The following is a 13,777-nucleotide window of genomic DNA, read 5'->3' on the forward strand; positions in this document are numbered from 1 at the left end:
GTAGCAAAATTATTTGCAAACGTGTATCTCAATCTGCGCATGTAATCCAATTCCCATGCATGTGTACTCATTTGTTTGTCTGTATATCAATCTGAATGTGTATATTCAGATCCACGTACGTGTTTTAGATCCGCATGTGTGTGTTTTAAGTTGTAGGTCTGTCCCTAATCAAAAATAACCCGTGATAGGCTTAAACGGGACTTTTGCGCCACTTCTGCCGTGTACGATTTGAGCGAGCGCATCCAGATTTGTGAGCGTGTAATACAACTTGTGTGCGCTCATTCAGAAGTGCGTGGGTGTTTTACAATCTCAGTGTGCCTACATTGAACCAACCGTGGTCGACACCACTTAATTTAAACCAATCAGAAACAACATACAGCTGAAGTGTGTGATAGCGAGACGCCAAGATCCGCCTTACGTTGTTTATGATTTGTTTAAATTGCTTAGTGTCTTTCCTGGTTGGTTCAATGTAGGCACAGGGGATTGATGGCTTGGTCTGCGATTGGTTATCATTTGGTATTGTCAGCCTTTTGTGGTAAATGGTAGATGGTCTGTGTTTTTACTACTACTGCGTGCAATGCGTGCAGAAAACCTGCACAACCTTTATCGTTTCGATAAGCGCTCAGGAAACACAGTAGAGACACTCTTTAGTCATTTGGCAAAACTCAATCAACCAGTGAATGGTTGATTGAGAATACATTTTTGGAAGTAATAATTGATAGTAAACTATCATGGAAACCTCATGTCAGACACATTAAAACAAAAATCTCCAAAAGCCTCTCAATTATAAACAAAGCAAAACTAAACCTCAATGAAAATGCACTACGCACTCTATACTGCACCTTGGTACTCCCATACCTTACATATTGTGTTGAAGTATGGGGGAATACTTACCACAACACAATTCATCCTCTGATCATATTACAGAAAAAAGCAGTGTGGATCATTCACAATGTCGTGTTTTTTTAGAACATACTCATAATCTGTTTATGCAATCAAAGTTGCTCAAATTTGATGATCTTGTTAAATATAATGCATCAATAATCTTATATAAAGCATTTAACAAATTATTACCGCCTAATCTACAACGTTTTTTTATAAGACGAGTGCAGGCTCATAACTTGAGAGGCTTTAGATATTTCTCATTGCCGAGAGCTCAAACCACGCGTAAGCAATTTTGTGTGTCTGTATGCGGAGTAAAACTATGGAACAAACTGGACTTACAACACAAGCAATGCCAAACTATTAATCGATTTAAACTATTATACAAACATCGGGTCTGGTTCAAATGTAGAGATGAGGGTCTTTAATTTGAACTGCTGTTGTACTCTGTCTCAAAGTGTTAACATGTGCTCAATGTTTCCTTGCCATTATTGCTATGTTGTCTATTACCATTGTGGGTATTTTGTTCCTTACCATTGTTGGTATAATCATTCTTCCTACATTGTTGATACAAATTATGGTTACAGTGTAATAAGTATTGTTACCTGTAGTAATGCCACCATGATACAACATTTGTATTATAAACCTTAAACAAAATAACAGTGAAACTCAATGTATTAATCACTGAATGGAGAACTGAGAGTGGGATTAAATAAATTATCTTCTTCCCACTCCCTTTCAGGCAAAACTGTACCATCATGCTTACATACTGTGTTGTCTACCTTGTACTTTTTTTTTTATGTCATTGCCTGAAATAAATTAAATGAAATATGGTAAATGGATTTTACTTGTATGAAACTTTTCTACCTTCGAGGTACTCAAAGCGCTTTGACACTATTAGCACATTTTACCTACTGATGACACAGCATCAGGAGCAACTGGGGCTCCAGTATCTTGCTCAAGGATACTTCGACATGGTCAAAGGGGGACAAAGGATCTAACCTGCACCCTTCAGGTTGGGAGACAATCATTCTACCACCCTTGTGGCACATTGTAGAAATAAAATACTGTAAAAATAAAAACTCAGCAAAAGTAGAAAAATGGAGCAAAAAGAAAAACCCTTAAGGAGAAAAAGCTGAAATGTTGTTAATAATGATTAAAAACTAAAATATTTGTCTTTAGATATGTTTCAGCCTTTTATTTAGCCTATTTCATTATTATAGGATAATTACACCCCACCAACATGTTGAGATATCAGAAACATTATTGTTATTCCTGTTCTTTTCATAATGTTAACAAGCTATTTATGGGCTTATGTATAAGCACAGTATTGTTTGTTTTGATATACTGGGAGGCTATAGGCCACTGCTGTTCTTTTGAATGTGGAGTTAGCTCTTGGCAGCTCCTCCTACAATTTAAATGCTGTGTAAAAAGATGTTGAAGCACAGTACCGGTAATCTTAAATACAATATAGAATAAAGTAGTGAATTTAAAAGTACATCAGTTGGTTTTTTGTTTTCTATCATGGTATGAAAGTTTGTGATATTGTGACAACACTTCTTGGCAGTTATGCTAAACACACTTTTAACATTCTTTTGTTGCACTTTTGTTTTTTTATTCATACAATATTGTATCATACTAAGCAGCCAGGACACCTTTTCCATCAATGTTATTTAAAGTACCAGTAGAGTGGAAAAACAAGTTGCCTCTATGTTGAAGCTATTATCATATATATCTGTTTCTATGACTCCTAAAGACTTCTAAAGTTTGCGAGTAAATAGATACGATCAAAATAGTATCAATCTCACTGAGATTCCCGAGCAATTTTGAGATATAATTAGGAAGCCAGACACGTCATCGCGTGACGTAGGTAGGAACCACAGATCTCTTACCCACCCAAAACAATGCAAATCGTGCAGACTTTGTGAGAACCAACAACTATTGCTTTGGGCTAAATTATCTACAAGTTTTAGAAGCTCTGCTAAACAAATCCAGCTTTAGTGAAACACTTTAGCATCATGTAGCAGTATTGCTAAGTGCTAAAAAAGAAATACAAACTACAAACATAATAAAACTTGGGCTGCAACCAACAACTAGTTTGATAATCGATTAATTTGTCAATTGTTACTTCGATTAATCGATTAATAATCGGATAAAAAAGACAAACTACATTTCTATCCTTTCCAGTATTGTATTGAAGAAAAAAAACACCATACTGGCACCATACCTATTTTGATTATTGTTTCTCAGCTGTTTGTAAATGTTGCAGTTTATAAATAAAGGTTTATAAAAAAAAAAATAAAAAATAAAAGTAGCCTCTGCGCATAGCATAGATCCAACGAATCGATGACTAACTTAATCGCCAACTATTTTTATAATCGATTTAATCGATTTGTTGTTGCAGCCCTAAATAAAACGATAGCTTACTGTACAATGTCTGCTCTTACTTTGATGACGACTGATAGGATGTCCATATCTTCCAGTTTATATGAAGAATTATTCATGATGCACACAAAGGGTTAACAAGGAAAAGTCTCCCTGCAGACACCTTCGGTGGTGTGTGTTTGTCTCCATCTCTTTGTATGAATTGAATGTCACAGATGAACAACGTCTAAATGTATGGTTAAATCCTCCGAATATCCAGATGAGAGGCATGATTTATATTCTACAATAACTTTGACGAGCCGAGACGTGATGATGCGGTAGCAGCAAGACTTGTTTATTATCATTATCTGTTATTGTTCTGGGGGCTACTGACCTGTCTGTATAATTGCGCCACTAATAGTTTGTTTGCATTAGCGCTTACAATAACAACATCGTTAATATTTGGTTAACATTCGGGTCACAATATATACATATAAAGAGTATTGTTGGCAGGTTTTGAATGGTTACATAGAGGGTTTTGTAGGCAAAATAGAGAGCCCCCATATACTACAATGTTAGTCGAGTTTTTATGATATGGTCATAGTGCAGAAGCATTCCCATTGTGACATCAATTTCCGGAAATAGCCGAAGATATTCGGAGCGGAATATTCAAAATGGCTGACTGAATTTGTGGCATTTTGTGATGTTTAAACTGTGTTTTTACATACTTTGCGGATTGTAAATACAATTGGATATGGTTTAATGGGTACAATGAAACACAATCAAGCATATAAAGTCAACTTGTTTGCACTCTAATGGTACTTTAACATTTATCTCCCTTCCTCTCATTTTGTCATGTTTTGACATTCCACATGTCCGGTAGCTTGTAAGGATCTTTTGTCTCCTCCTCCACACTAGTCCAACAGTCCCTCTCTGTCCTCCTCCCAGACCTTGTTATGAGCGTTATTAGAGAGCTGGTGGTGTCTCTCGAGTCACAAGACTGGCAGCAAGTACTCAAAACTAGGTCACAGGTTTTGGTGGATAACCAGCATAGACGGCGACTGACCACGAGATGGCCCTAAGCACTCCTAAGCGTTTATCAATGGTTGTGGTATTTCCTTACGATGCTGTGTGTATTCCAGTAAAAGGTCCCGTGCTAACAAATTTTAAATAGTCTATCGTATCAAAATAAAAACCCATGTGGACTATTGTCATTCATATTTGTGAATAGCCTAGCAAACATTTAGATGTCCCAGTTTCAGTGAATTCATTGTCATTTTTGTTTTGCTGTCAGCAGTATTGGAAACAAAAGTGCTTAGTTTACTTCGCTCACAGCTGTTATTTCAATAATGACATTAAAGTAATCAATAGCTCAATATTAGAAGCAAGCACCAACGTGGTACGGTAACTAAAACAAATGCTTATTTGCTAACTTATTTCCTTCTCTTCCTGCAGCTCTTTGCCATTGTGGTGTTTGCCTGCATAACCACAGAGGGCTACATCAACACTGCGTACAGCGCAGAGGCCAAGTGCATCTTCAACCAGAACGACTCTGCATGCCATTACGCCGTTGGCATTGGCGTCATTGCCTTCCTCGCCTGCGTGGGCTTCCTGGTTTTAGACGTTTACATGCCTTTCATGAGCAACGCACAGCATAGGAAATATGCTGTGATGGCAGACCTGGGATTCTCTGGTGAGACTTAACATTTCATAAGAGCTTTATTGATGAAATTATTTGTACGATTTTCAATTTGCAACTACCGATGTACTCCATTAATTTCCAGATTATAGAGTACACCTAACCTGACTCTCGCCAGACCCTTGTAGTTCGCTGAGCTCCACACAAGGGTCTGGGCTCGAAGGCATTGCAAACTCCTTCAAGATAGCAAAAAATAATGAACCAATCAGGATCGCCGGGCGGGATTTCATAAATGTGACGTAGCGCCGAAGTGACTGTTTGATTCAAACAACAATGGCGGCACGGAGTGAGGAGTCATGTGCTGACATTGATTCTGCTATTGCAACTGTTGTGCGACATCGATCGAATATTAATTATTTAAAAAATGAACAGAGAACGGTTTTGAAGGCATTTATTGGTGGCAATGATGTTTTGGCTCTTCTTCCGACCGGGTTTGGATTTCCCAGCGTCGCTCTCATCAACGTCACGGGTTGATTTCGATGTGAGTGGTTGAAGTAGCACGTCATTCAAGATAACGGACACGTGGTTAATCCAATCACATACAATGATTTTTTTACAAGGCCCAGCCTTCTGAAATACATCTCCTATTGAGAACTCCCAGATTCTTGTGTGGAGCTCAGCGAACTACAAGGATCTGGCGAGAGTCAGGTTGGAGTACACCAGTATCTAAGACACACTCACTAAATCTTAGAAGAAAAACAACAGTTGTTCATATATTAGCCGCACAGGACTATAAGCCGCAGATATATACAAGGGGTGTAACGATTGATCGATATATTGATTTATATTCCTAAAGTTTAAGTATATCGATCTGTGCTTGGCAATTTGGCCTTCCGGAAGATAGGTATCGATCCAACATCAATTTACTACAAACAACTACCGTATTTTACGGACTATAAGGCACACTTAAAATCCTTTTTTTCCCTCAAAACTGGACAGTGCGCCTTATAACCCGGTGCGCTTAGGGTAAGGAATAAGTTTGGTTGAGCTTACCCACCTCGAAGCTATTTTATTTGGTACATGGTGTAATGATAAGTGTGACCAGTAGAAGGCAGTCAAACATAAGAGATAAGTGTAGCTTGCACTATGATGGGTCTCAAGTAAACAACACCAACATTTTAAATGTTCCTTTGAAAATATAGAACATTACACACGGCGCTCAAAAATATATCAAAATGTTTTAGTACAACTTTGGCGCATTAAAAATACAATATTATTATGGTGTGTGTATATGGTATGACATATTATCTGGCGTTTTGTTTCGCAATATTATGCAAAAGCAACTTTTCTTACCTTCTGGTACCTGCTGATCTGTATTTGGGATCTGCATAAATCCTGAAAAATTGCGCGCGTCCGCCTTTGTAGTCCGTAACGACGCCATAGCCGATAAGCTTCTTCTTTTTCTCTATCTTCCTGTTATGGGACATTCATCCTCCGCTGTTGCCATTTTTAATATAAAGTAGTGTAAAGTTATTACTTATATCTGTCAGTAAACTTGCCATGAAAGTGCTAAAACATACCGGTGTAGTGAGTTTACATTATTCACCCAAGGAACTTTAGTTATTAGAGACTTCCGGTCGGACGGTTTATCACGGGACACAATTCCGGCGTTGTTGTTGTTTCCGGATGAGGAGATGCTGCTCCGTTATTGATTGAAGTAAAGTCTGAATGTCATTAAAACAGTTAGCTCCATCTTTTGACACTTCTTCCACACCCGTCCTTGCACGCTACACCGCTACAACAAAGATGACAGGGAGAAGACGCTGCCGAAGGTAAGGCACGTAAATAAGGCAGCGCACAAAATGGCGCATGCGGAAGCGACTGTCAGAAAGCGGCTTGAAGATGATCTGTAAAACATTGCAACATTTTGACCAAAGAACCACCATTACATGTTATGTAAACCACAAGGAAGTGTTTTCAATTCAGAAAAAAAATAATAATAATACGACTCCTTTAATGCGCTCTATAATCCGGTGCGCCTTATATATGAAAAAAAGATAGAAAATAGACCATTCATCTGCAGTGCGCCTTATAATCCCTATGGTCCGGAATATACGGTAAACAATATTTCCAATTATAATGAATAGAAACACAGTGATGGATCTGTGTGGTGTTTACAAGATGATGACATTGCACTGCAAACATATTTGACTTGTTTAAGACTTAAAAAGCAGTTGTTAATAAAAGACTTCCCTGCTGTTAGATGTTACATAATATTAACATCTTGTGCCAATACAAATTGTAATAAAAATGCATTTTTTGACGTCTTTATTTACACCAATTACATATAGTACCGATAAATACCGGTATCGTATCGTTTCCTAAAAATTATATTGGCAACATTAAGATACGAAAGTAGTTGTCAAATGAATGAGATGCCCACAGAGACTATAGAAAAAGAGGGGCACCTATAAAACGAGAAAAGTAAGCAGTAAAAATGTTTGCACCTCTGGCATTTCTTATTTCCACTGTTGTTAGCACAAGTGAATGTGATTTAACATGGGTAAATTAGCATTACAATTATCAATCAGTAAATTTGGCTTTATTTTGTCAATTTAAACCCAATCTAATTTCTAAGCGATAGCTCTTCAGTCACCAATTAAATTCACTTCTAAACATTTGCTGCATCATTCACCAGCAATTATATATTACTTTCATTCTGCAATTACAAGTTTCATGATTTACATTTGCCACTCTTTGCTCATCAAATCAAATCAACTTTATTTATACATACATATTGTTCTGGTTAGTGCTAATGGCCTCATCTGTATTGCAAATAATCCTATTTTTATAGGGTTGTCACGATACTCAGATTGTTAGCTCGATAACACACGGTACGATGACTATGTCAACATGTGTGTTAGCATTGTTCACGTCATCATTATCGCTTGCATGTTTTTGCCAAAGCAGATTTGTGGTTTTGAAAACAAAGAAGGGTGAAAAGGGCAACAGGAAAAGCTGAGCACCTGCTACCATTTTCTTTTTATGGTTTTCGGCCATTCTTTCATCCCTCTTTCAACAACAAACAAAATGCACCGATTTTCACAAATAGAGGAAAATGATGTCAAACTGCCGTAGGTTTAAAACATTTTTTTTATTGCCCGTTCTTTATGTCTCTGGCCAAAGTCCAAAGTAAATGTGCAAGCAATGGTTAGTTTCTGTTAAGTCAATAACAGCTCATTGTAGCCTAACAAACGTGGACTCCAACAGATACTACTGTTTTATTTTTGTAATGTAGCATTAGACCAGGGGTGTCAAACTCAAATACAGAGTGGGCCAAAATTTTAAACTGAACAAAGCCGCGGGCCAAGGTTGAACAAATGAACCTTTTAATAGGGACCCAAACAAGTTTTGCATTGAATATTGAACAAGCAAGGCTTATATAACTTTATAGTGACATGCAAAATCGAATTTCAAATAATAATATTAATAATCAAAAAATATCAATGGCATATCAAATACAAGTTAAATAAAAATTGAATGCCTCTTTTCTATTTGCAACATAAACACAAGAGAACAAATACCCAGAACCCTTTGCAGCACTAACTCTTCCGGGCTGCAATATACACCCCCGCTACCACCAAACACCCCCCCCCCACACACACACACACCTTGTAGCTTCCCAGAAGAGTCAGTGCTGCAGTTCTGGGTATTTGTTCTGTTGTGTTTATGTTGTGTTACGGTGCGGATGTTCTCCCGAAATGTGTTTGTCATTCTTGTTTAGTGTGGGTTCACAGTGTGGCGCATATTTCTAACAGTGTTAAAGTTGTTTTTTACGGGCACCCTCGGTGTAACCTGTATCGCTGTTGATCAAGTATGCGTTGCATTCACGTGTGTGTGCGTGCAGCAGCCGCACATATTATATGACTGTGCCAGCACTTGTTGGACTGGATGAAAAGCAGACTTGATGGTTTTCGGGAGGGGCACTGAGAGTTGTGAGTCTCCCGGGAGGGTTAGCGGTGAATGCGGTGTTACTGCGGCACCGCCGCTGTATATAATCGGCGGGCCAGCTCTAGTGTTATTTTAATATCGCCTCAAGGGCCAAGTGAAATTACACGGCGGGCCAGAGTTTGACACCCATGCATTAGACCAAGGGTTGGCAATCCAAAATGTTGAAAGAGCCATATTGCAACACAAATACAAAAAAGTAATCAGTCTGGAGCCGCAAAAAATGTAAAGTCTTATATAAGTGTTATAATGAAGACAACAAATTATGTAAGTGGCTAATTATTTATATTAGCCTACTATCAAAATGACTGTCGCAGGCTGATGCAAATCTTCGTTGACACAAATGTTGAAATATAATATTTATTCTACACATTTTTACAACATTGGAAAACATTAGTAGAAAGAGGGTGAGATAACTCCTGGAAATGACTGTCTTAAAACGGCCAAAGGTATAGATGTGTATGTCCAAGGTAAAGGAAACAGCCGGCTGTCTTCTTCTAATGGATTTATTCCAAGCTTTGCAAGCTGGCTAATGTTTGCTGTGGCCTTGAACAACATGGCACACAAACAACTATAAGAAATACAGCCAATTTTACATACATTTAAATTTGTGTCATGAGACATGGAAATATAAATTATATACACAGAGGACATAAGTAAAGGAAATTGAATGAGCTCAAATATACCGGTACCTACAACCGAGCCATAATGATGCAATATGTACATACAGCTAGTCTAAATAGCATGTTAGCATCGATTAGTGACCAAATATGCCTGATTAGCACTCCAACAAGTCAATAATATCAACAAAGCTCACCTTTGTGCATTCATGCACAGCATAACTTGTTTGGTGGACAAAATGAGACAAAAAGAAGCAGTGGCATAAAACACGTCTTTCTGTGGCAGCATTGGAGAAAGTTATACATGTAAACAAACTGTTGCGTTACAGTCCAAACAACGGTGAGTTCAAGGGCCGCTGAAATTAGTAAGACAAAACGGCGCTCGCCAAATACTCTCAACAGTGAAGTATAAACACAAAAATATTAAACAGTGGGCTTTCTCGTAATTAGGAAGGTTGGTGTCGTGTGTGTCCTCCTACACAAACCATGTTACAACGAAAAACATTTTTCACCCCATTTTTTTTCCATTTCCATACATTTTTTAAAAAGCTCCATGGAGCCACCAGGGCACGGCTAAAGAGCGGCGGGTTGCTGACCCCCGCATTAGACCATACAGTATATTTGCTGGTTAGCATTGCATAGTTTACCTCAGTTCATTTGCATGAATCACGCAGGGAGGTGAAAATACTGCTCATCTGTAGGCAGAGCTCAGGAGCAGACAAAGTAGAATTACCTTGTATGTATAGTGGTACCTCAACTTGCAAGCACAATGCGATCCACGATCAAGTTAATAACTCAAAACATTCGTAACTCAAATCAATGACCCCATTAAAATGAATTGAAATAGATTAGAGCCGTGGTTGGACCTTCCACACCACCATGTGTTTAACATGTAACATGCCTATTAAAAAGAAAATCTAAACTTTTAGACAATAAATTGTTTGAAAAACATTACAATAGCAAGTACTACAAACAACTACCGTATTTTACGGACTATAAGGCACACTTAAAATCCTTTTTTTTTTCTCAAAACTCGACAGTGCGCCTTATAACCCGGTGCACCTAAGGTAAGGAATAAGTTTGGTTGAGCTTACCCACCTCAGCTATTTTTTTTGGTTCATGGTGTAATGATACGTGTGACCAGGAGATGGCAGTCAAACATAAAGTTAAAGTACCAATGATTGTCACACACACACTAGGTGTGGCGAAATTATTCTCTGCATTTGACCCATCACCCTTGATCACCCCCTGGGAGGTGAGGGGAGCAGTGGGCAGCAGCGGTGGCCGCGCCCGGGAATCATTTTTGGTGATTTAACCCCCAATTCCAACCCTAGGAGATAAGTGTAGCTTGCACTATGATGTGTCTCAGGTAAACAACACCAACATTTTAAATGTCCATCCATCCATCTATTTTCTACTGCTTGTCCCTTTCGGGGTCACGGGGGGTGCTGGGGTGCTGGAGCCTATCTCAGCTGCACATGGGCGGAAGGCGGGTTACACCCTGGACAAGTCACCACCTCATCGCAGGGCCAACACAGATAGACAGACAACATTCACACACACATTCAGACTGTTTTTTGTTAATGTTAAATGTTCCTTTGAAAATATACAACTTTACACACGGCGCTCAAATATCTATCAAAATGTTTTAGTATGACTTTGGTAAGCTATGAAGCCGCACCGCTTGATGGATTGTACTGTGCTTCAACATACGAGTATTATTATGAAGTGTGTTTAAGGTAAGACATATCTGGCGTTTTGTTTCGCAATATTATGCAAAATCAACTTTTCTTACCTTCTGGTACCTGCTAATCTGTATTTGGGATCTGCATAAATCCTGAAAAATTGCGTGCGTCCGCGCCGATACCGTAGTCGATAAGCTTCTTCTTTTTCTCTATCTTCTTGTTATGGGACATTCATCCTCCACTGTTGCCATTTCTAATATAAAGTAGTGTAAAGTTATTACTTATATCTGTCAGTAAACTCGCCATGAAAGCGCTAAAACATACCGGTGTCATGAGTTTACATTATTCACCCAAGGAACTTTAGTTATTAGAGAGTCCCGGTCGGATGGTTTTCCACGGGACACATTTCCGGTATGGTTGTTTCCGGATGAGGAGATGCTGCTCAGTTATTGATTGAAGTAAATTCTGAATGTCATTAAAACAGTTAGCTCCATCTTTTGACACTTCTTCCACTCCCATCCTTGCACGCTACACCGCTACAACAAAGATGACGGGGAGAAGATGCTATCGAAGGCGAGCCACGTAAATAAGACCGCCCACAAAACGGCGCATCCTGAAGCGACTGTCAGAAAGCGGCTTGAAGATGATCCGTAAAACATAATCTATGCAACATTTTGACCAAAGAACCACCATTACATGTTATGTAGACCACAAGGAAGTGTTTTACATTTAGAAAAAAAAATAATAATACGACTCCTTTAATGCGCCCTATAATTCGGTGCGGCTAATATATGAAAAAAGATTAAAAAATAGACCATTCATCGGCCTTATAATCCGGTGCGCACTATGGTCCGGAAAATACGGTACAGTAGTTTTATGAAATGATGTAATAATGATGTTTAGCGTTTAGCTTGGGGACCGCACTGATGCAGTGTCTCTTTTTGCCAAATCTGCTTATATTCTTATTACAAACGACTTGTTTTCATAAAGCTGGTTGCGCGTCTCTCTTGCAACGCTGTCTCCGTGTAGGAACTTGAAAATCGCTGTTTATGTTGCACATAGGGATGTAACGATATTATGTAGCGGTTATTGTGACAAAAAATTATCATGTTCCCTCTAATTGTTCATGTGTGTGAGCAAACACAAAAACTCCCTGAGCATTCAGCGGAGCACATGTTTATTATAACACTCAAATGACAGAAGTCATTTTCATGAGATTATTTTCTAATATTAGTGATTTGGCCCACTTGTAATGAAAATAACAAAATAAATGTTGTTTTTCATAAGCTATGTATTAGTATTGTACAGTATGTCTGGGTGGAGGTCCTGCTTCGGAAATAATTGGTACCCCTTTCAGAGATCACATTTAGTTCCCCTTAAACATTCTCATGTTGCACAATGAAATGTAAGCATGGGATAGAGTGTACATTCCTGTAACTTTCTCTAGTAACAGCATTTCCCGAATAATATCCATAAATTAACATTAATAATAAATGACAGTAGAATAAGCACACATGTGATTGAGGAGTCATAGTGTAACTTTGTGTGGTGTTTGAGTTTTCCGACTTTTTGTGTGTTCATAAAAGCACCAGTGACTAAGTGTTATGAGTGCTTGGGTTGGTGCAGGTGAGAGAGAGCGAGCAGTTGTTGATACGACAGAAGACAGAGTTGGTTTTGGCCTGGTTTGTATGGCAGAAAATGACTAGTTTTTCGAGATACAAGTTTTTTACTCACGTTTTTGGTATGGTTATGGCCAAATACAAACAGTTTTGCTCAATAAAGTGATCGATATCATTTCTGTCCTCGAAGCGACTCGACAGGCGTTGCAATAATTGAACAGTGTTGACGAACATTGTTTTAACGGTTAGGGCCACTTGTTGTGTTTATTTTGTTTAGAATTCAGATGGGATTTGATTTTGTGCGCGGCATAAATTTGCTGTGTGCATAGGACGCTTGAGCAGTGTGCAATTGCGCAGGCGCGCACCTTGGAGGGAACGTTGATCATGGTTATCATTATTATCGCGGTATTGGTAAATGTATTTAAAAAGTACATAAACACACATTGAAATCTTTTGACCAAATAATTTTAATGAAATTAAATAACTAAAATAGATAGACACACTTTTAGAAAACCCACTATTTTGCATGTTTTGTGTTTCTTACGCTTTACTAATAGTGTTTTATAGTCTTAGTATTTTATCTGTATTAATGGTTAAGCTTTTATTGTTTTGAATATTGGTCTGTGTTGTAGCACTTTAAGACGTATTTAAATACAACGTGTGTAACAAATAAAATCTATTATTTATTATTGCTGGCGGGCGTTGTAGCGTTCTACTCTGTTCATCGGTCCTTGAACGCTCCGTAAAAACACCTCTGTTTTGTATTTTTCTGCGTATGTATCGATCGCTCTGTGCTAAGAGAGCACAGCCCTGTAGGTTCACTGTGCACAACTGAATAGTTTAGTTGCTCAGACAGCAATGTGTTTATACAAGTTTAGATTGGTGTATGTCGTTTCTTAAAGGGGAACATTATCACAATTTCAGAAGGGTTAAAACCATTAAAAATCAGTTCCCAGTGGC

General features: G+C 38.3%; 1 protein-coding gene across 1 annotated transcript in view; it reads left to right on the forward strand.

The window, feature by feature from the left end:
- The window catches only part of syngr2b (synaptogyrin 2b), a 39,186-nt gene that overhangs the window by 14,426 nt on the left and 10,983 nt on the right, over positions 1-13,777 (forward strand). The window contains exon 2 of the mRNA XM_061988339.1: positions 4,702-4,939. Coding sequence (XP_061844323.1) covers positions 4,702-4,939 — 238 coding nt within the window. The remainder of the gene's footprint in view (positions 1-4,701; positions 4,940-13,777) is intronic.

This window comes from Nerophis lumbriciformis, linkage group LG27 (genome assembly GCF_033978685.3).
Source record: "Nerophis lumbriciformis linkage group LG27, RoL_Nlum_v2.1, whole genome shotgun sequence".
NCBI lineage: Eukaryota > Metazoa > Chordata > Actinopteri > Syngnathiformes > Syngnathidae > Nerophis > Nerophis lumbriciformis.